General features: G+C 42.4%; 1 protein-coding gene and 1 long non-coding RNA gene across 7 annotated transcripts in view; one reads left to right on the forward strand and one right to left on the reverse strand.

Annotated features, from left to right (window-relative positions):
- Positions 1–9,604, reverse strand: part of RPP40 (ribonuclease P/MRP subunit p40) — a 28,220-nt gene extending 18,616 nt beyond the window's left edge. For 3 of the 4 annotated variants that reach the window (XM_087437944.1, XM_087437943.1, XM_004432151.3), the window contains exons 1-7: positions 9,465–9,604; positions 7,637–7,781; positions 6,279–6,347; positions 5,541–5,636; positions 4,226–4,351; positions 964–1,162; positions 694–828 (exon numbers count right to left, since the gene is read on the reverse strand). In XM_087437944.1, the coding sequence (XP_087294070.1) occupies positions 694–828; positions 964–1,162; positions 4,226–4,351; positions 5,541–5,636; positions 6,279–6,347; positions 7,637–7,781; positions 9,465–9,587 (893 nt within the window). In that variant the 5' untranslated portion in view covers positions 9,588–9,604. The remainder of the gene's footprint in view (positions 1–693; positions 829–963; positions 1,163–4,225; positions 4,352–5,540; positions 5,637–6,278; positions 6,348–7,636; positions 7,782–9,464) is intronic. The other variant, XM_087437945.1, reaches the window with a different exon arrangement.
- LOC147915360 (uncharacterized) lies at positions 9,385–16,264 on the forward strand. 3 transcript variants are annotated; one of them, XR_015553941.1, is made up of 3 exons: positions 9,385–10,029; positions 11,439–11,547; positions 12,743–16,264. It is a non-coding gene; the product is annotated as an uncharacterized LOC147915360 (long non-coding RNA). The 3 variants fall into 3 exon arrangements; XR_015553942.1 differs by lacking the exon at positions 9,385–10,029 and adding an exon at positions 10,042–11,213; XR_015553940.1 differs by lacking the exon at positions 9,385–10,029 and having other exon boundaries at positions 10,042–11,547.
- The last annotated feature ends 7,443 nt before the right edge of the window (positions 16,265–23,707 follow it).

Consider the following 23,707-nt stretch of genomic DNA (forward strand, 5'->3'; position numbering starts at 1 on the left):
ATGTGAAAAAAGATGTTGGGTTTAAAAAGGAAAACTCTCAAGACTTAAATCTTAGACATTTTAGAAGTGACGACTAAGAAGGCACTGTGTCCACTTTATAGTCTTCTCAATATGGGGTCTGAGTTTCCTGACATCAGCTACAACGCACCATTTTATTTACACAATATCCCCCAAGTGAAAAACCCAACACTACTTGATACAACCCTTGGCAGACTACTGATGCCCAGCGGTTCACAGGATGTTACAGCTGGAACAGATCAGACATGATTTTGATTCAGAGATGGTCAATTCCTTTTATCTACCCATTTCAAAATGAAACATCTTGCAGAACTCCAATATTTAAAATAGATGACAATATGTTCTATAGAGTATTGCTGTTTTCTTAAGTGATACAACTTTAACTGCACCAAAATGGTCCAGGGGAGCAGAAGGAGAAAAACGAGCAGTTTGTTTTCAAGAACGATCGTTAAGCTCTGCTCTTTCTCTTTTCATAAGGACAAGTATATGGCAATAGAATTTTCCTATCACCAAGGATAATTATGTCAGTTAAGATGACAATGTTACTACACTGTGAGACCAAGCAAGGAAGACGGGAAATGTACGTGAGAGGACTCTACGATTTGGAATGGTGGTACTGCCCCTAAAACATCAGGCTGGCACAGCCAAGAGAGAAAAGGCAAAAGGCGTTCTCACCACAGGTGCTCCAACAGGAGGCATATCTTCTCCGGAAGGATGAAACCAGTGACTGTACACAAATAAGCTTTGGCCACCACGCTGCTTGGCTGAGGACAGCAATAGGTTGATATGAAATTATTAGGCTCGTTATTTCTGTCACAAAAGAAAAAGGAGGGAAACACATTTATATCCACTACATGATCACATTCAAAGTATTAAACCCCTACTAAAAACAGGAAGCCAGCCAGAGCCCTCCACCCTCCAAGACCCAGGAGCTTTGCTACGCACAGTTCGGCATTGCTGAAGACGGCGCCCAGCCAGTCGAGCAGCTCCCCGGCACTGCAGGCTGCCCCCGGCGCTCCCCGGAGCTCACCACTCTGCAGCACTGGGCACTGCAGATCTGTCACTGTGCTCAGCGCTATTTTTGGCTGATGCTCCTGAATCCGGTAATTGGAAAAGTATGACATCATGGTTGATTCTTCTGCACCTTAAAACACACCATATAAGTCCTTCTGACTGCTGTAAACAAGTTCTGTGAATCCCTGCAACTACCCCATTCCCACTTGAGAGTTACGGGAAGCAGGTGGGATTAAACAAAACGGAAGGAAGTTGTGCAAAGCTGTATTCAAATTAAAATCATTTAAGTTGCTTTCAGCTCCTCGTGCCAAAGTTCTGTAAACATTCATCTTCTTTCACACTTTTCCTGGAAAAGCATAATACTTTCAGATTCAACCCATATACATTTCATCATTTGCTCTAATAAGAAAATTTTGACTTAATAAATAACACCAAAAGCATTACTTATGTATAAATAAAATTAGTGAGCTCTACAGAGAAAGGAGCATATATGCACAATCTCTACAAAGGAAACAGAAGAGGAATTGAATGATGATAGAATCTCATTCAAGCTTGTCTTTGAAAAACCAGTAAAATCCAGTGTTTTTTCAAGAATTTTTCAAAAGCCTTGGAATACAGAAACAGTGGGCCCCTCTGCAGCAACGGGTAGGCCTGCTTACTATCCAGCGTAACAGAAATAATGTCTCCCTTCCTCCCTACCTCCCTCCCTTCAGGGCAAAAGTCAGCAGCAGGCTCACTGCCCAGTATAAAAGATTGGATACACAGAAATCAAAATATAATGATATACACCTGAAATTTATATCATGTTATAAACTAATATTACTGCAAAAAAAAAAAATCAACAGGGCCGGCACAGTGGTTACGTGTGGGCGCTCCGCTTCAGCAGCCCAGGGTTCGTAGGTTCGGATCCAGGACACACACGACACACTGCTTGTCAAGCCACACTGTGGCGGCGTCCCATATAAAGTAGAGGAAGATGGGTACGGATCTTAGCCCAGGGCCAATCTTCCTTAGCAAAAAAAAAAAAAAAAAAAAAGAGGAGGCTCGGCACTGGATGTTAGCTCAAGGCTGATCTTCCTCACCAAAAAAACCCAAACCAAAACAAAACAAATCAACAATGACAACAAAAAGAAATGGTGAACAAAGAAAACGATAAAGCATGTGAGAAAATCTAAACAAACATTGTACAAAACAATAATTATGATACTTTATATTAGGGATTTTTAACTAGAGAAACTGGTGAACATGTGCACCGACACATTTACAAAAACGCTCAGAACAGCCTTCTGAAAAATACAATTTACACACTGATAAATGCTCTGAAAATAACCAAGTAGGGGCAAAAGGACAGAGAGTGACTTGGAGGGGTACTGCTCCGGAGGGGAGGGCTGCTTTCTACTAGGAGAAAAGGAAGCTCCCTCTGAGAGGTGTCCCCCAGGTGGTCTAAAAACCTGGACTATTTAAATCTGAAAACTAAGGACAGGACCCTGAGCTTAGAGTGATGTATAAATTGCAAACTTAAGTTAACAACTTAAGTACAATAGTGGATAGCAGGGGATTGGAAAAAAAAAAAAAAGACATATTAATCTAAATTATGGACATGGAAAATGGGACTGACATTTGGGGACCCTGTATTCCAGGGTGGACAGGTTATGCAATTTTCTCTGTCTTCAATTTTATCAATCATACAAGACAGAGTTAAATCAGATGATGTCTAAGGTTCCTTCCAGCTCCAGGAGTATAGGATGAAATAAAGGCCAATTCGGGGCAATTTTCTTTAAGGAAGTTATCATAGTAAGTTAAATATATACATGTATGTGTAAAGTTTTTTAAACTAGCGTGTGACCACCTGACAATTGTTAAAACCACTAGTAAATAACAATACGCCTGTTCAGATGTAAAACAAGTTTTTCTTTAAAACGATGCAATTTTCATTGAAATATTCTGTATATTCAAATCACTGGTTCAGATATATGGGTTTTCAAATGCATAAAGGTCGAGGTTTCATTATATGGTGGTTTGATTAAATGAATTTTCATATTCGTAAAAAAAAGGATTTGACTTCCTTAAGCTCTGGGTTCCACTCCTGTAACGCGACCACTGTGCTGGCATCACCGGCCTACTCTGTTTTACTCTGCAGGAATCAGGACTTGGTGAACTGGCGCAAATGCTGACACTCTGGCCACTGCTATTGCTGTGAGTAATTAAGTCCTTTGTCTCTAACCGAGGAGTCTCGTGTCTTCTACCAGCATCCTTGAGACTGTGCAGGCTAACTTCTTAGCTTGCAAGTAGGGTAAAATCTCAGATCTTTCACAGTTCCTGACAAGCCCTTAAAATAACTAAGAGTCTTGGGAACAGAGAGCTCTCCAGAACCCAATGCACAGATGGCCCTCAATGAAAACTTCATGCGATTGAAATGCTGGTCTCTCTACCCTCCTGTATCTGCACCACAAGCAGAAGCAGAAGCACCAAAGTATTACAGACCTAGGACTCACACAAGCAACCTGGAGCACTCAGTGACCAGAAGCCTCCCACGAGGAGCAGACAGAAGGGCATACTTCCAAAACGGACCTACATGTTTCCCCGTTCTCCAAAAGACCATACTCCACCATCACAACTGTGATGATCTGATTCATTCTAATCTTGTGATGGGCCAACGATACACATATAAAAAGAGTGAGGCACATGGCAGCTGTAAGCAGATTAAGATGTTTGGTGACCATCAAACTTTTAACTACATCTAGTGTTCCAACCAATTAAAAGTCACAACAAATTAAATTGACTGACTTTTAATGGTACAGCTGACTACCCTGCAATAATGAATAAGCAGTGTGTGTATATAACTATAATTGGTATTATTTTAAAACATCACAGCCAAGGTGGTTTGAGGTAAGCAGGAGGAAGGAAGGAGAGAAACAGATAAAGGTTAGCTGCTCTGAAGCCACTCTCAAGATCTCTGGATCTACATATAACCCAAGAAGACGGAGGCAGATGGCTGCACACCTAGATTATCCTGAACTATGGCTCTTGGGGATGTCAGAGGGGCCAAAGCAGCTTCCTTAACAATGCTTATACATATATGTACACGGTGTCTCTGACCATAGGGATCAATCACCATTAAATCCTCCACTACTCCCCTCTAATTAACAAATTTCAAAATCACTGTATCGTTATATAATTTGTTCTCCATTACCTGTATGATGCCAAGCCAAAAGGAAATCAAATTTCAGTGGCTTCTTTTCTTTGAAGGACCAAGATACTCTCTCATACTTCTTAGAACCCAGGTTAGAGGATAAGTCCATCAAATCAATGGAAACAACTTAAAAAATGGAAAGAGGAATAAATAGTTCATTCATATATACACAACTTGCACTGTGGAAAAAGTGTTGCATTAAAAACATCAGAATTTTTGGAAATTTTATGGATAGTAAAAATGATTTTGTTCTTCTCACACTCCCTTTGGTTTACTAAATCAAAACTCCGCCTTTAATGGGCTCTAGCATTGAGAGCTAGTACCAACAGATTTTTTTTTTTTTTTTTGGGTGAGGAAGATTGGCCCTGAGCTAACACCTGCGCCAGTCTTCCTCTATTTTGTATGTGGGTCACCGCCACAGCATGGTGTAGGTCCACGCCCGGGAACCAAACCCAGCCTGCCAAAGCAGAGCACACCAAACTTAACCACTAGGCCACTCGGCCAGCCCCCAAACAGATGTTTTAAATTCATACTTTTCCTAGGTCAAAGACCAAGGGCAGAGGTCCTTAGGAGGTCAACTCTAATCTATCTATGGATGTGGCAGCCTTAACACTGTTGTTCAAACCAGACCCATCTTCACTCATGGGTGAATTTCTACTAGGAATCATAAAGACTCAGGGAAATAAAAGGAAATTCTTTATTAAGAACAAGTTGTAGACTCTTATCTTGGGTTCATTACCTTGAATTTTTGATCCAAATGGATCATTCCAATTCTATGATGTTTATAAGATATAGCCTACAGGGCTGGCCCAGTGGCTTAGTGGTTAGGTGCGCGCACTCTGCTACTAGTGGCCCAGATTCAGATCCCGGGCGTGCACCGACGCACCGCTTGTCCGGCCATGCTGAGGCCGCGTCCCACATACAGCAACTAGAAGGATGTGCAGCTATGACATGCAACTATCTACTGGGGCTTTGGGGAAAAAAAGGAGGTAGGATTGGCAATAGATGTTAGCTCAGAGAGCCGGTCTTCCTCAGCAAAAAGAGGAGGATTAGCACGGATGTTAGCTCAGGGCTGATCTTCCTCACAAAAAAAAAAAAAAAAAAAGATGTACTCTACAGCTGAAGAGAAATGGATATAACAGCACTATCTTATCCTCTCTGAAGCCCAAGCCCCTTCAGTCAGAAGTTTTAAAAATAAGAAAAAGTCATACTTTTTCTGGCCAATGAGAGTACAAGCAATTCAAACATTTAAATTTATATTGCTACGGAAGATTACTGACTTGTTAGAAATTGATGAAGTGAGCATAATACCTACTAAATTTCATGATTTTTCTGCCAGAATACTGAGATGGACGACCCTGAAGTCCAGTTTCTTCGTAAGTGTCTTTATCCAGTGATAAAATTAATTTCCCTATAAATCAAATAATTCCCATAAAAGAGATGTTAAAAATATGACTTATGTTCTCTGACTAAAAGAAAGCACAGCAAGTTGAGCAGTTAGATATCAGTGTAATAAGTTGCATACAAGGTTATTTATATACAAGGATATTATTTTTATACTTACATCTTATTTATAATGCAAGGGTATTATTTATACATTATACATACAAGGATATTATTTATAATAGTCAAACTAGAAATTATCTAAATTTCTATTAAAAAAGGAATAGTTAAATCATAATATACCTCTTCTTTGGAATACCTTCAAGACAATAAATATAGTAAGTTAGAACTATATGCACTGATACGGAAAAATATCTATGATATATAGCTTGGGAAAAAAGCAAACTGAGAAACAATGTAGTATGATATAATTTATATTAAGAAAAATAAAGAAAAACCTTTACATGTGTTTATAAATTAATAAAAAATGTCTAGAAGAATAAACACTAACTATTGAACATTAGTTCCTTCTAAGAAGGAGAGTGAGTTTGGAGGGATGGGGATGAAAGGGGGGACTTTCACTTTATACACAGCTGTATAATCTGACTTTTTTCCGTACAGTATGCATTTCCTTTATAATTACAGAAAGAAGAAAAATGAGTGTTGTTACCATTTGGCAGGAGGGCAACAGTATTATCTTCATCAATATTTGTATTGTATGTTAGTGCATAGCACGAACCTGTAAGAGAAAGCCCAGAGGAGAAATTAAGACAAGAAAAAAAATCACGCATGCAAACAGTTAGTGGATTATTTTCACATGATAACAAACCTTCAGGTCACTGCTCCAGCTCACTCAATAAACCTACAGGCTGCCCAGGCTAAGCTGGAGAACAGGGAGGGCCAAGCGCAGCTGGTTCAATCCCCTGCCCAGGGTCTATGTGTGCAAGCAGACCACCATCAAGCAGAAAATGGACTCGGGATGGAGCAGGGACCTTTGGGGATGCTGGCAGAGAGGCACAAAGTAGAAGTGTACACACCGAGAGGCAGAGTTCCAAGTTAAGATTCACAATGTGCCAGGAATTTGTGTGAAGTTAAGAAAGCTACTCTATCTCTCCCAGCCTCAATTTCCTCACCTGTAAAATGGGGATCATAGGCCTATTTCATAGAGTTGTTGCAAGGGTTAAATTGGGTAAGATATGTAAAAGTGCCTGCTACAGCCAGTGTCCACACAACTAATGAAGTAGTGCCAAACTTCAAAGTAGATGAAAGGAATAATGTCGATGAGACCGAAGGCAAGCCATCCAGCTTCGTCAGCAGCCCCAGTCGCACCAAAACGAGAGGAGCCACAAGTAACTAGGATTCTTCACAGCTCCACTGGAGAAGAAGAACACGGGGCCTCAAGATAAGTAAGTGGCTATTGCACAGTGACTTATACAGTGAGGGTGGAATCCATAGAGACACTGTGAAATACAGTTTCAAACAAATGGCTCCTAGGAAAAAACTGGGACAAACCAATCAACCCACTGGATATGACTGGGAATAGGGTAAGCAGAGGAAGGTGAGAGTCACAAACTCTAAGGAAAGACACGGAACCACAATGAACACCCAGTTCTGTGAACTGCTGCTATGGCTGCACCAAGAGAGCAACCTTTTGAGACAGCTGTTGTGCAGACTGCCAGGAGCACAAGGGTGCTTGCAGCCACACACCCAACAGCAGTGCGTCTGAACACACAGACCAAAAGACTTTCCTCTCCACGAATCCTTGTTTTCAGATGAGAGATGCTCCCATGTTACAACATCCCCATGCAATGTTTGCGGGCAAGTATAACCAGAAACCACCACCTGATGAGAGCACATGAAAGAATGGGATGAGAATACTGAGGGGTGGGGGAGTGAGGTGCGCACCTGACCACACAGCCCATCTCCACAGGCCCTATTTAAAACAGGAGAAGAACCCTAGTATTGCGACGTGATCTACCTATACCTCCTCCCCTTGCACGGTCACAGACACTACACGGTTTTTCTTACCTTTCTTTACAAAAGTATTGATGAATCCGTGAGTAATGAACTCATGAAGAGGTAAATTCTTCACAAAGTAATAGGGTCCCGTTTCCATGACAAGGTTTTTCAGCTCTTTTGCTAGCATCCCACATTCAGGAATCAGAAACGAAACCTATTGGAATGTGTAATACAAACAACGTCTTATTTTCATGTAGATCAACTCCCAAGTTTTGAGGGATGAGATAACATCATGAAGGCTGCTAACTATTCCTCCACAGGTTTCAACAAAACTCTTAAAATTTACCAAATCTCAGGAAAAGAGAAATTTGACAATTTAAGTTTTTCATTTGTATATTCAAACGCACAGTACAGAAAAGGTGAATGAGCAAAACAAGTTCAATGGAAAGCTCTGGCTTGCATTTCATCTTTCTCAAGCGAGCAGTATGTTTTATGTCCTGTTCCTTTCACTACTACAATTAATTTTTAGGGCAATACAGTATAACTGAATACCTCCAGGTTTGTTTATCCTGGTACGAGGCTGGAATCAAAGGAACTGTCCCTTAGGGCATAAGGAATTTAGGGACATCAATTAGCAAGAGGTTCCATGGAAGCAGAAGTGCTGCTGGATGTTCCTATTTTCCAGACAGAAAAACTCTACAGAGCACGCTGGAGGAGACAAGGTGCACTTCCCCGAGGGCTGTCTGTGACGAGCTTTCCACCCAAAGCAGAGAGGTCCACCCGACAGGTTTCAAATGTCGCCCCAGTGCTCCACACCTTGAACGTCGCCCTCCCAAAGCTCGAACACCAGCCTGCTCCTGAGGATCAGGGTCTCTACAGTGTCTGAGAAACTGGCCCGTTAGGCCTCAGTTGAGATTAGGCTCATCAATGGAGAGTGTAAAAGGCTTAAGCCATTATCATCTCAAGGTTGCTTTTTCGGAGGCCTCGCCACTTAAATGGGTTGGTGAAACCGGCCCAGTAGACGCCTGACTGGGAAAACCGGCCGTTCTCCTCAAGTCGGCACATCCTGGATAAACCAATAATTAACCTCATGCATGCCTTGACTTCCGCACCCGGGAAAAAGGCACCCCGCGAGGATGACATTTCACGAAGCAAAAGCCAAAGGTGCTCTAAAGTGGTGCTTTTGCGAGTGGGGCCACCTCGGCGAATCTGCGCTAAAAGCTGCCGAAATGCTGCACTTTGGCTGGAGAACGCAAAAGGCGGCAGCCAAGGTGGGAAGTTTCTCAGATATCAAACCAGTTCCCAAAAGCAGTTTAGAAAAGCAAGTAGCTTGCTGGGCCGGAACTCGGTACGATGCTCCGGAAAGATCTACAGGCCTGCGGGTGGAACACGGAATCCAGCGCCGGGGAAGGGGCGAGAGTCTGCCCTCAAATCGGGGCGGGGCGGCCCGCGCACTCGCCTAACTCCCTAGACCCAGCCTTGCCTTCCCGTCCCACCCCCGGCCGCCACCACCTGGGGCGGGGCAGCACCACAATAAGTAGCCAGAGGCACTGCGGACGCAGCCAGGCGCACATCGCCCTGCCCCTCCCTCCGACGGCTGGACACCGCCCTGCGCCCGGCGCATCCTGGGAGTCGTAGTCCTGCAGCTCTGCGAGCCACTGCCCCGAAGCGGCTAAGAGCATACGGCTCCCAGCATGCCCGGCGAGAACCCCCCCTCCCCCTCCCTCCCCCCCCCTCCCCTCCCTCCCTCCCCTCCCTCCCTCTCCCCCTCCCCCCCCCCCCCGCTTCGCACGCCGGGGGCGGGAGGACCACGCGGAGCAGAGGACGGCTGTCCCCAAGCCTCTCCCGCCAGCGGGGATGGAGCACGGTCCGGCGGACCCAGGGCGGCTGCACTCACCCTGTAATTGTGATAGTGTGTCTCCACAACGTGCCGATGGCGCGACTTATCGTGGCCGAAGTTGGATTTCTCGCAGACCAGCAGGTGCCGTGGCACCTCTCGCAGCCTGCGCAGCGTGGCCATGCTTTTCCCCGCGAACGCCCGCCCCAACCTCGGCGTGCCCCACCCCTTTTCCTGGCCCTCCCCCACGTCCCGCTCCGCGGGCATGCGCAGGGCGGGCAGGCTTTGCTTGTTGAGCCCCCCCACCCCCGCCCCCTTTTTGGGGGTGGGGCTAGGCTTCATAGGGACGTGTGCCAAAGCTCACTGTTGGGTACGTGAAACCGTGCGTGTAAGTTCACTGCCTAAATATTCGGTACTTGGGGACCTGGAACTTGCCTGTTCAAAGCCACTTTCCTCGCCATGTCCTCCATCCGTCCCAGCTGCTGTCTCTTGCCATTAATCCTCCCTCTGGGCCCCCTTTGGTCCTTCCTAAAATGTAAAAGAAGTTTCTGTAGGACGGTGATAACAGTTTCTGCTTTTTGGCCTATAATAGGACTCCTTCAGACTCCTTCGGAATCACTACAAGGTAAGTAGTTCAAAATTTAAAACTAAGGCAGGCTGGAGAGTGTTCTGCCGTTAATGTCAATCATCTGTGCCTGAAATGTCAGCCTGTCTCCAAGAATGCTCTAAGGAAAACCTATTTCCTTTTCTTTAAGCAGGAAAAATTATAGGGACTAGCAAGTCAGTCGAAAACCTCTACCAGTTTCCTAAATCACAGTATGGCACCTAGATATAAGCTACAAATATCTCAGGATGTAAAATGCTTTTTAATACGTAGCTTCTTGGTCACCTCACAATTAAGTAGTGGTGGCCTCTCTCAGACAAGCAACGTCAGATAGATACATCTCCTTTGTTGATACTGCAAAGCTTTTCGAAGTGACTAGGGTGATTCTGATGGTCTACCAATTGTATTTGGAAGCAACATGAAGCTTTTCTAGCAAGCCATTTTGTTTAAAATGTTTTATTAAGTTTTGAAGATTTAATAGAAATTTTATATGTATAAACAGCTGAAAAATGTGTTGAGAGATAAATAGCTGCAATGCAGTTTGAGTATTCAAAACTCAGAGGTGTTCTTCCAGGGCATTACTTAAGGATGTGTCCTGTGAGTGAGCCTGTATTATGAAATAGAAGGCAAAAATCTCATTTATTTTAAAGATTAAAGCTGTAACGTCAAGTAGATTTGAGGCTGAGGAGGCCTTTCAGCCTGCCTCTTCCGAGCTCTGGAGTTCTGTGTCTGTAATGATCCCTTGCCAACGCCATTCATTTCTCCCCGCTGCTGGGTCATTTCTGTCAGCAGACAAACATGGCCTAATGTTGTGCATTAAACAGACACCCTCCTCTGACCCCAGATGCCTGTGCATTCACCATTTTGTTTCTCTGCTCCATTAGAGCTCTCCTCACGTTCTCTCCTGAACCCGTTCGTTCTAGCTTTCCTAGACCCTACTTCACTGAAATGGCTTTTATCAAGGTCACTGGTGAGTTCCATTTTGCCAAATTCAAGGCCAAGTTTTTGTTCTTATCTCACTCAGACTTTTAGCTGCATGTGACAAGATGATACAGTTGACCACTTCTTCCTTGTATTAACTGTATTTTCTTATTTCTTCTATTCTTATTTTCTGATGCTCTGGCATTTGGAGCCTTGCTGACCAGCCTTGCTGGCTGCCCCTTACAGAGTTAGCCCATTCCTAGAGATAGCGAACAACTAGTGCTGTAAGTATACCTTTCACTTGCAGACTAACCGATCCACACCCCACCACACCTCTTCTGTGGGCTGTTACCGTCCAGGCTACTACCCCTTGCCCTGATCACCCCAGGGCCAGGTACCAGACAACTGGGGACAGTCCCTACACTCCAGAGCACGCTGAAATTATTCAAACTAGCCAACCCTGAACCTGCTTAGTCTGTTTTCCCTGCCTCGCCCATTCCTTCCCACAGTAAAGGCTCTGTCGGATGCTTTCCCTCACGCCCTCTGCCTCCTCACGGACCCCAGTGCTTCCCCAAGTGGTTCTGTGTGGCCTGCCGTGCCTCCTGATTCTAGGGAACTGTGAGTAAAAACTTCTTCCTTTATGACAGTCATTTCCCTGTCTGTGTGTCATACCATACCTGATTAGAACAAATTCCTGGGTACATTTTAAAACACTCCTCTTGAAACGCTTTCCTCCGGATTTTCGAGACCCCGTCTCTCCTGGGTTCCCTCCCACCTCACTCTGCCTTCCTCCTCCTGGTCCTCCTCCAGACCTCTGGTAATCTTCAGCCCCTTTTCCTTCCTGTCTGCCGTCTGATCTCAAGGTGATCCCACACAGTCTCCCAGTTTTCAGTCCCATCTACCTGCTGGTCACCCCCAGAACTGGTCCTCTTCCCTGGGGGAGCACCAGGGAGTCATGCTTGACTCTTGCTCCCTTCTCACCCCACATGCAAATCTGTGGCTTGTTGGCTCTGCCTGGTTGCAGCCTCTTCTCACTGTCTCCATTCTACAGCCAGTTCAGCCACCTTCCTCTCTTTCTGGTCCACTGCCAAAAACAGCCTCCTGACCGTCTCCCCGCTGCCTGTCTGGCCTTCTACGGTCCATTCTGCACTCAGCATCTGCAGTGATCTCTTGAAAACGTGACAAACGTGATATATGCCACCCTCCCCAGTTTCTACCCTGCTGCTGCTTCTCCTTGCTGTCAAGTAAAAGCTTAGGTAACCTGGCCCCTGCCTCCCTCTGCAGCCTCATCTGCCCTTGCTTGTTCAGACTATTGTGTGTCAGATTTTTTGGTTTCTAGAGCTGAAAGCCATCTTGACTGACAAACAGATATTAGATCATAGACTCTATATCATAGAGCATAGAGAAAAAAGTCTGTGAGAGAATGAAAGGTCAGAAATGGCTAAAAAAGAAAAAAAGCACAGGAAACAAAACATAAGTGATTTATATATAGATGTATATATATATATATACCCCAAAGAATAATGAATTTTTTTAGAAAACAAGCCAACAGACTTGCAAAGAAGTAAATGTACCTTTGTATTCTTAAAATACAAAAATATACTTAGTAAATCTAAAAGGACAAAAATTTTACACATGATGTTTTGGGGCTACAATGAAATAAAATTAAAAATGACAGAAACAATGTAAAGATGCTCAACTCCTTGAAGATGTTAAAATATTCTTTTAAACAAATTAATGCTTGAGTCAGGTCTAAATCTAAAACACAATCACAGTGCCTGTAAAACATATGTGCTTGCAATATCGTATCTAGCTGTATGCCGTGCTGGGGAAAGGAGAGAGCTCTCCAACGCAGAAGCTCTGGAATGATCAGGTGATGTTCATCGGGACCCTTTCACTGCTCTGAAGCCATTTAACACCGTCTCATTATAATTAGGAGCAGCAGTGAAGGCAGTGCAGACACTGGTAATAAATCGGAAACCTCCCTCCTGCCGAGCCTGACCTTGACCTCGCAGTCCTTTCCAGCACAGGGCTCCCCGAGGACCACAGGCGGGCCTGTGTTGGCGAACAAGGTCAAAACTGCCCTCCAGTTGCAGGCAGACTGAAAGCTGGATGCTGCAGCTGCAGTGGAAAACACTGGGGGCCCCAAGAAGAATACAGGATCCACGCCATGAGAGGACTAGAATCCCAGAAGTTCTCCTGGTGAGGGCTCAGAGCCAGACTACTCATTTCCTCCCTCTGACTGGTGGGAAATCAGTGAAGCACACAAACGTGTTAAAAGTAGCAACTGTGTGGGCTGTGTCGATACGTGGAGGTGTACAAATGGGGGAGTATTTTAAAAGCAGAACACTACACAATATTACATGTCAATTATATCTCAATGAGGCTGGAAAAACAACACAGAACAGTCACACAGTCTGATTAAAGCTCTTGTCATGTATGTTCATAAACAAGTTTGGAAGAGAATTTGGGAAGGGGTGAAATTCTTTATAAGTCGCCTTCTTTTAGTTTGCTTAACTTAACATATGTTTAGAAGTAAATTGTCACATAAAGAATTTAAATCCTAGCTATCCAGAAACTTCAATTATGTAGAATGAGGCATTTCTGTGTAACTCGGATTTTACTATAGTTTGAAAACTATTAATCCACAATGCAGTTGAGGAAATAAGATACATTCACAGGGAAAGGAGAAATCGCTGTAATATGTATTGATTACTAGTAATTGTATAGTACTGTTGTGTGTAACGTTACATGTGTAATTGAACGCCTGCGATGAGTCAGGCACCACTGTGAGCACTTGATATTCCTCATCGCACAAGAATCCTCTCTGAGGCAGGTTTAATTAGTTTACTAATTAGAGGCTAATTATGTTGATGTTGATGAGAACAATGTTGAATGAGAACTGCAAGTTACAGAAGTATATGTAGCATGTACACTTACAGAAAGTTTAAAACCTTTCCAAGTTAAACAATATATTATTTAGAGATACATGTGTGGTAAAACTAGAATGAAGTCAGAGGAGTAATATTGTTTTCAGCTTCAGATGAAGATCCTCCTGGGAGGGGAGGTGCAGGGTTGTATCTGGAAAGGGCCATGCAGATGGTTTCAGAGGTTGTAGTGGTAAAGGTTTATTTATTAAGCAGGTGACAGGTAGAGGCTGTTGATTTTATTTTTTAGACCATATATTATTTTGTATGTATAAAATAGTTCATAATAATTTTTAAAAATTTTAGACAGCTTTGGGGCTGGCCCGGTGGCGCAAGCGGTTAAGTGCACACACTCTGCTGCGGCGGCCCGGGGTTCGCTGGTTCGGATCCCGGGCACGCACTGACGCACTGCTTGTCAAGCCATGCTGTGGCGGCGTCCCATATAAAGTGGAGGAAGATGGGCACGGATGTTAGCCCAGGGCCAGTCTTCCTCAGCAAAAAAAAAAAAAAGAGGAGGATTGGCAGATGTTAGCACAGGGCTGATCTCCTCACAAAAAAAAAAAAAAAAAAGAAAGAAAAAAAAAAAAGAAAAAAAAAAATTTTAGACAGCTTTCTTGAGATACAATTCATATACAATACAATTCACTTATTTAAAGTGTACAATTGAATGGTTTTTAGTATATTCACAGATATGTACAACCAACACCACAGTCAATTTTAGAACATTTTCTTCACCTCAAAAGGAAACCCTGTCCCTTTTAGCTATCTCCCTCCTGTCCTCCCCACCCTCCTGCCCCAGCCCTAAGCAACCACTGATCTATGTTCTGTCTCTATAGATTTGTCATTTCTGGACAGTTCATATAATATATGGAGTCATATAATATTTAGACTTTTGTGCCTGGCTTTTTTCACTTAGCATAACGTTTTTGAAGTTCATCCAAGTTGTAGCATGGGTCAGTACTTCATTCTTTTATGGCCAGTATAATAATTTTAAAAATTTTTATCTTGAATGCTGGTGCTTGAGGAGGAATAGCTTAATTAGAAGGAAATGAGAAAGATTAAGATTTCTCATGAGATCCTAAAGGATCTTAAACTGTTTCCAAGATCTCTAGAGGTGGATAGGTCTGGTTCTCTTTCCAGAATGTGACTTACTTTTTCCAAAGCTGTGGAATACTAAGCTGTGGGGTGAATTTTTGGTTCCCAAGTGAATGTGAATGAGGCAGAGAGTGGAAGGAGAGTTATTTTATGAAGAAGGCATAAAAATCGATGAAAGAGACACAGCAGGAGGGATGGGGCGGGAGGAAGGAGAGCTGCTTGAAGTAGAATTGACAGAGCTCTGAGCAGTGACGCACAGAATCCAAGGTGGAATACAGCTCAGGTACAGACTCTGAGGGGAAGAAAGAAGGTGACGAGGTAAGAACATTGCCTGAGATAAATTCCCGAATTCTCCAGCAGCCGGAGTCACTGCCCTGGGACTGGGGAGCAGGGGAAGGCTAATTCTCCGGCAGGAGTGGGTGTCCAGGTGGCATCAGCGTGCACATGGACATCCACAGTGCCAGGTGTGGAACTGACATGTCTGTGGCCTTCATGCCCATTGGAAATATCCATTTTTTCAATCAACAGCCTCTTAATTTAGTGCTGCTGTGTGCCAGACACCGTGCTAAGCACCAGAGAGACTATTTCCCTGTCCTTGCCTTCGAGGGACTTACCATCTCACAGGAACAATATTTATTTCTTTTCCGTCTCTCCACAGTTCCTGAAAGTGTGTTCTGCTTAGAATGGGCACATTGCAATTATTGTTAATAATTGAAAAAAATGAAGCTTTTTACATTTAGAATTTTTACGAAAATGGAATATCTGAGATGTAAAACTATGTATCTTTGGCTTCTTTAAAGTTAACAATACAGGCCGGCCCTGTGGCTTGGCGGTTAAGTGCGTGCGCTGCGATGCTGGCGGCCCGGGTTCGGATCCTGGGTGCGCATTGAGGCACCACTTCTCCGTTCATCCTGAGGCCGAGTCCCACATACAGCAACTAGAAGGATGTGCAGCTACGACACACAACTATCCACTGGGGCTTTGAGGGGAAAAAATAAAAATAAATAAAATCTTTAAAAAAAAAAAAAGTTAACAATACAGACAAAATAGAAAATGAAAAAACTCTACTTTTACAATATTAAATGTTCACATTGATATCTATGGGAGTTTTTTCTTCCTTTTTTTCTTCATAAAGAGTATTCATGTACTGAGGAACTTGAGATGTTTACAAAAGGGGGACAGGAGAAAAACAATACATAATAAGAGATACGTGCTTTATCATTTCCCTGCATTTCAAATTACTGTAATGATTAACATATACTATGTATATATAAATATGTATATTGAAATATAATTTGTGGGTCTGAAACTTTCCCAGTGACATTTGTTTACAAGGCACTTGTAGCTTTCGCCTCCTTTATTCCTCTTGAACTGTCATATTCCTGAGCAGCTGTCTTACACTGAGGCTGGGCTTCTTTCCCTGAAAATGTCGTTTATTGGAAAAGAAAAAGAAGGAAGTTACCGTGAGTCAGCTCTCCTTGGCCGTCGTGCTTGCTTTCACGAAAGAGTTATTCCGTGTTTCTGTGGAGTCCTGCTCCCTTCACAGCGTGGCAGCCGGTCTGCCCTGGATTCAGCACACACAGTCCCATTTCACCTCCACTGATGGCACAGGGGACTGTCACAGTCTAATGGCTGGTGTGGACTAACTCTTGGGAGCTTATTCGAATTGTTGGAAGTTATGTCCCTTTTTAGTAATACACGTGCCAGTGAAAATTAGGTGCACAACTCAATTCATTATGTTCTTTTTCCCCGCTGTGGACTGCAATTGGTATTTCTGATATTAGAAACCAAAAATGCTGGTAAGCCACAGCTATCCAAAATCCTTTGGTTTCTGAAACTTCAAATTTAATTTCAGCCTTGTTTCTTAATGACACTGGAGGAAGAGAATTGATGAAAAATGAAAATTTAGGGACCTGCAGCCAATCCTTGAGAAGCTTGCTAAATAGAAAAGGTCTAGAGACAAGGACACTGTCTTCACATTGCTTCTGCAACCCCCTGCAAAACAATGCTGGATCCTAGCATGATGTTGAAATGAACGTATAATTATTTTCATATTAAATTTTAAATTTAAGGTTATATTGGGGTGAAAATCTTTATTAAGTCCTTTATTCACAAATGGAAACAATAAAATAACAAATTCCTTTAGAATTTCAGATTTTATAACCTTCTGGGACCCTGGTCTTTTGAGGAGGCAGCCTGAGCTTTGAAAAGGGAGGCAGTCCTCTAAGGCAGCAACGTCCGGAAGAAATGGGCTGTGAGCCACATCTGTAGTTTTAAATATTCTAGTAGTCCCATTAAAGAAAATAAAAAGAAACAGGTGAAATTGATTGCAATAATATAATTTATTTAACCCAATGTATCCAAAATATTATCATTTTAATGTGTAATCAATATAAAATTATTAATGAAATGTTTTACATTAATATTTTTGTGCTAAATCTTTGAAATTCACTATGTATTGTACGTGTCCAGCACATCTCAATTCAGACCAGCCGCATTCCAGTGCCCATGGGGGGCCCGTGGCTGCCACACGGGACGTGCAGCTTCAAGGGCTCTGGCTCCCCCTGACCTCAGGGAGGTGAAGTGCCTGAACCCCCGTTCTCTATCAGAGGCGAGAGAACACCCCCTCCCTACCAGCATCTCTCCTCAGACCCAAGGTGGGGAGAGAGGCAACAGAGGGGTGCAAGCAGGAAGTTTCCAAAGGTAGACTTCTGCTTCCCAACTGCTTCTTGGCCTGGGCCCGTTCCCCCTTTCCAGAGGTCAGACAGCAGTGAAAGGAAGGTAGGTCCCCAGGAGGAGGGAACCTGTGTCTTCAGATATGTCCACAGTCTTGACCTCCGGAGTTTAGATTTGGAGGGAATAGATTAAAAGCAAACTTCTTATTTTGCAATCTGGCCTTGGGCCCTTGTGGTCAGGCTCTGGTTGTCTGTTTCCTCCTATGGTGTGGGGTGCTGTGTGAGTTTAAGCACCACTCGCATGTCTACGTGTATTTCTGTATAACTGAAGAGGTCCAACTTGAAATAAGGAGAAAGGAAAATCAGCACCTATAGGGTGCCTACTGTTTGCCAACTAACTTGTAATTAATAAAGCGTTGAATCCTGGCATCACGTCTGCAGTGGGTGTATGTATTAGTTAGCAATTGCTGCATAACAAACCACCCAATATTCACCTAGCTCATGATTGAGCTGGTCAGCAGTTTAGGCTGGGCTCAGCTGGACCACTCTTCTGGTCTCAGCTGGGCTCCTTCACGTGTGTGTGGTCAGCTGTGAACAGAGCATATTTTCGTTGTTATGGCAGAGATTGACTAGCTGAAAGTAATTAACTAGGTTAATTACGGGGCACTGCTTCTAGGGGGTGAGCTGGCTGTCGACTGGGCACCTCGGTTCTACTCCCGATGGTGTCTCATCCTCCAGCAGGCTAACGTGGGCTTATTCTCATGGAGATGGCTGGGTTCTGAAAGAAAAAGCAGAAGTGTCTAAGACCTTTTGAGCCTATGCCCCAAACTGGCACACAGTCACACCCACTGCATTCTATTGGCCAGAGCAAATAAGGCCAGCCCAGACACAAGGTCTGGAGGAACGGATTCTGCCTCTGGATGGGAGCAGCTGTAAAACCACATTGCGAAGGGCCTGGATGCAGGGAGGGATGGAGAATCACTGCTGTTTTTGCAATCAGTATCATTACGTCTTTTCTTGCAAATGAGGTTTACATAACTGTTCCATGTCAAGAAATTTGTCCAAAGCCCCACAGCTACTAAGTGGCTGGGCTGGGACTTGGTATCAACCCCGCCTGACTCCAGAGCCCACCCACCTACAGACCGCCCAGAGTCCTCTAGATTCCAGAGCCTGCCACACTCCTCCTGCAGCTTTCCTCGTTATCCAAGGTTCTGGAGAGGGATGCTTCTGCAATAGAAGCAGGATTCCTTTGAGATTTGCATCCACCCAGGCCTTTTTACCATTGGGAATAATCCTCTCAGGAGAATGCTGAGGCGACTTGGAAAGACTTGGAATAATTTAGGAATAATAGCAGAGGGCTGAATTTAGGAAATCAAGGCCCAAGCAATATAGTTTTCATTTCTAATCACAGGAGAAATTTGAAAACATGTATAATGCACTCCCCATGTTTGCAAATTCTTTTCATCCTGTTTTGGCGTTTGCAGGCTGTTTATGATTTTCAACACAGACTAAATCAAACTACTGTGCCTGAAACAGCCTCTTACTCTGAAAGCAAGTGACTTAAAGACAGATCTGCTGAGAAGATATTTCCTCCTGCTGTAGTTTAGCCAAATAGCTGAAACATCTTAATGTAGTGCTTTGATTTTAACAGGGTGTAGCTGTTTCCTAAGCCCCAGTAGCACACGTGGAAATCACTTACAGCGGATGCATTCCTGGCCCTGAATCAGTGGTTCCCACCCTGGCTACATATTAGAATCACCTGGGGGTCTTTTAAAATTCCAAAAACCCAAGTTGCAACAGACCAATTAAATCTGAGTCCCTAGAGTGGGAGTTGGGCCTCAGTATTTTTTATAGCTTTCCAGGTGATTACAGCGTGTGGCCAAGGCTGAACACCATGCTTTAAACCAACATTTTTTGGTGAACTAGTTGCAAATGGTTTATCAAATAAATGCAAAACATTTGCCACTGAGCTGTAGCCTTTCAGTCTCACCTACTTACCATCCTTTGCAGGAACCAACCTCTACTACTCATTTTACTCCTGATTCAACTCAGTTCCACAAGTACCAAGTGTGTACTATATGCAAGGCCCTGTGCTAGGTGTCATGGTCTGGGTGAGCATCATTGGGAGGGAAGGACTTTTCTGGGAAAAAAATTGCATCATAAAAAATAAAAAACATGCCAAATTGAGGCAAAAATTGAAAGACCTAATGTTGCCGAAAAACCAGGACCTTGTCACCGTAGCTGAATAAATGAACACAATAACAAGGGTTTGAGGAAAAGAAAGAGTAATTTTTAATTTGCTAGCAAATGAGGATGTGGTAGGCTAGTGCCACAAAACCCACAGTCCTCCCGAAGCATTAGCGGTTAGGGTTTTTAAAGGGAAATCCATGGAAAAAAATGTGCTGTTTACATAACTGTGAACATCTGGTGGGGCAATTACGTGCGGGTCCCAGACATTCTGGTGCTGAGCCAGCTGTTACAAGGTTTTACATAGGGGAGGGGGAGCTGTGGCTTTGCAGGTCGGCGCCTTCCCAGCAGCCTGTGTTTGGCCTTGTGAGGCTGCTCTCAGGGAGGAGGGTGGTGAGATAAGGGAATCCTTGGGTGGGTGTCCTTGGTTGTCTGCCTCTGTGATGAATGGTGGATTCTGACACCAGGGAGCCAAGGAGTTGTGGTCTGGGAAGCTTTAGCTTCTTGATATTCTCTGGATATCAGTTTCCCTATAACAAAACTTCAAAGGACCCATAACTAGCCAAACTTCAGTGTGAACCCTAGTGTGAGGCCACCTGGGCTTTTAACAATTTGTGACATTTATTTTACTTGTGAAATTCAGGGATAACAAAGGTTTAAAAAACCGATATTTACATGTGAATGTAACTTAGAGAAGTGGGGAAAGGGGATGAGTACTTTTGGTTTCAACCCCACATATGCTGGGTTTAATGTAGGGGAACTACGTTATATGTAATATAGGGAAACTACAATATCAGGGCCGGCATCATTAACAGGTTACCCAAGGGTTAGGACGTTAGTAAATACTTTAGAATATTAAAATCCATCTGATGATGCATGAATGAACATGTTCCACTTTGAAACAAAACAAAACGCTGTTATTCTAAGATATTGTTAGGATTTTTGTGCAGATATGTAGTATTTAAATTTTTATTGACATATAACATGCATACAGAAATACATGCAGAAATCATTCATGTAAAGCTTGATGAATTATTACAGAATGAAAACACTTGTGTAACCAAGAGCTAGAACCAGGTTTGCTCAGGCCCCATGACAATCACTCTCTCCCTCTCTCCTCCACAAAGGTAACCAGTATCTTAATGGCTAACACTGTAGATCAATTTTGTCTTTTTATAAAAACATTTTATTACAGAAAATTGTAAGCACATACAAAATAACAAAATGGTATAATAGACCTGTCACTCAGCTTCAACAACTACTAATTATCTGCCATTTTTGTTTCGTCTTTACCTCAACCTATTATCTACCCCTCACCTTATTTTTTTAGTTGTTTTTTTTTTTTCACGAGGTAAGATGTGCGTTGAAAGGCACAGATATTAACTGTAGAGTTCTGAGAAATAAATATATCTATATAACCTTCACCCCTTTTAAGAACAGAATATTTACATCAATCCCAGGAAATTCCCTCATGTTCCTTCCCAGGCAATTTATTCCTCCCCCGCCCCCAACAACCAGTGTTCTGACTTTTTCACCATAAGTTCATTTTTCCTGCAATCATACAATAATATATTATTTCCAGCTTGTCTCACTTGGCAGCTTGTTGTGAGATTCATCCATGACATGTGTTTCAGCAATTTGTTCCTTTGTATTACTGAGTTGTGTTCTGTTGTATAAATATACTACAATTTCTTCATCCATTTTCCTCTTGATGGACATTTGGGTTAGGATTTTCTGGTTTTGGCTACTATGACTAAAGGATTGTGAACATTCTTGAACAAATACTTTTTGTATTCTATTTAATTCCTTTATTAGCATTTAAGCAACACCTCTGCATTATTTTAATGGTTGCTCCAGGGATTACAATATGCATCTTTAATGTATCACAATCTACATAGAGTTAATAGTGTACTATCTTAATCAATGTAAAATGCAAACACAATGCTACAGCACAGTTCCATTTACCTCCTTCTATCCTTTGTGCTATTGTTGCCATATGTTTTACATCTACACACGTTATAAATCCCACAATACGTTATAATTTTTTATATGCTTTAAATACTTTATACACTTTATTTTTATATCCTTTATTTCTAATACTTTATATTAATTTTATATACTATATTTATAATTTATATACTATATTTATAATTTATAATTTATTTAAATTTATATTTATAACATTAATTTTATATGCTGTTTTTTAAATACTTAATTTTTTATATACTTTAAATCCTTTATATGCTTTAAATACTCATAGGTCTTTTAAAGAAATTAAAAGAACAAAGTTATTAATAAACATTTAGAGGGAGATATTTGAGGCTATGCAAATATATTGTTTCTCCTTTATATTGCCCTCATAATTTTTGCGTTCATGGCTGAATCTTGCCTACAGTAATTGTTATTGTGGTGTGTTAGTGGTGATCTCATTCTCTAGGTAATAATCCAATGTTATCATCATTTATTTTGTTGCTCACATTGTTCCCACTTGGAACATGGGGAGCTCTTTCGGGTTGGATCCTTTTGACATGTCTCATCCTTTTAGATTTTTTTTAAAAGCACTTTTTTACTTCCTGGCATTACTAGATGCTCTGGGCTCATCTTGTATTTTCCACCCCCAGCCCTAGAATCAGCCACTTCTCCAAGAAACCCTGGCTCCTTTTATTGGAGAATGGTATTTAGAAACCAAGATCTGAGTATTCTGTGCTCATTGCTACTGGGGTGTCACTGTTAGTAGGTCCTCTCAGCAGACAGAATTTGGAAATGTATGTATGAATACAAACTGAAGTATACACACATATCTATATCTACCTAGCTGGCTAGCTAACTGGATAGGTATACTAAAATATACACAAGTCCACACTGATATTTTCCACTCCAGTCCAGCACCACAGGGTTTATTCTAGATTCTCCCTTTGTGCACTTGGAACTTCTTTCACCTACAGTGCGAAACTGGGCTTTAATTGTCTATACTGTATTTATTGATGTATCAAGTAGTTTCAGAATTGCTAACCCACACTCTTGTGAGAAACAAATGTACCAACTGCAGCACAGTGTTTGTGTCCAGTTCTTTAGTCTTACAGTATCTAGTCAAAACCCTGTTTTCCAAAGTTACTTAGGTTGAGAGCTTTCATCCCCACCTGCTTCGATATGGTTAGGGCACACGTTTGCAATATTAGATTCATTTGTCACTGTCTGCATTCCATCTGACTTCCCCCAACGTCCTGGTTGGTTTTTTAAAATTTGCGTAGAGTAAAATTCACTCTTTGTGGTGTACAGTTCTGTGGGTTTTGACACTGTATAAAGGCACATATCCACCTCCATAGTACCTCATAGAACTGTTTCATCACCCCCAAAATTCTCTCACGCTGCCCCTTTGTAGTCAGTCCCCTCCCCCTCCTCATCCCTAGGCAACCACTGATCATTTTCCATCTGTATAATTTTGTCTTTTCTAGATGTCAGATAAGTAATATATAGCCTTTTGGGCATGCCTTCCTTCACTTAGAGAAATGCATTTAAGATGCATCCACACTCTTGTGTGAACTTTTTGTTGCCAAGCAGTATTCTATTGTATGGATGCACCAGTTTGTTTTTCCATTCGTCTGTTGAAGGACCTCTGGTTTATTTCCATCTTTTGGAAATCATGACTAAAGTGGCTATAAACATTCACACACAGGTTTTTATTTGAACATTGGTTTTCAATTTAATTTAGTAAATACATAGGAGTGGGATATCTGGGTCATATAATAAGTGTATATTAAACTTTGTGAAAAAACTGCTAAGCTGTTTTCCAAAGTCACTGTACCATTTTGCATTTCCAGTTCTAGTCACTCCAGATCCTCACCAGCACTTGGTATGTGCAATTTGATTTTCTATTTTAAGCCATTGTAATAG

The sequence above is a fragment of the Ceratotherium simum genome, chromosome 13, assembly GCF_057802395.1.
Source record: "Ceratotherium simum simum isolate JZ-2026a chromosome 13, ASM5780239v1, whole genome shotgun sequence".
NCBI classification, from domain to species: Eukaryota; Metazoa; Chordata; class Mammalia; order Perissodactyla; family Rhinocerotidae; genus Ceratotherium; species Ceratotherium simum.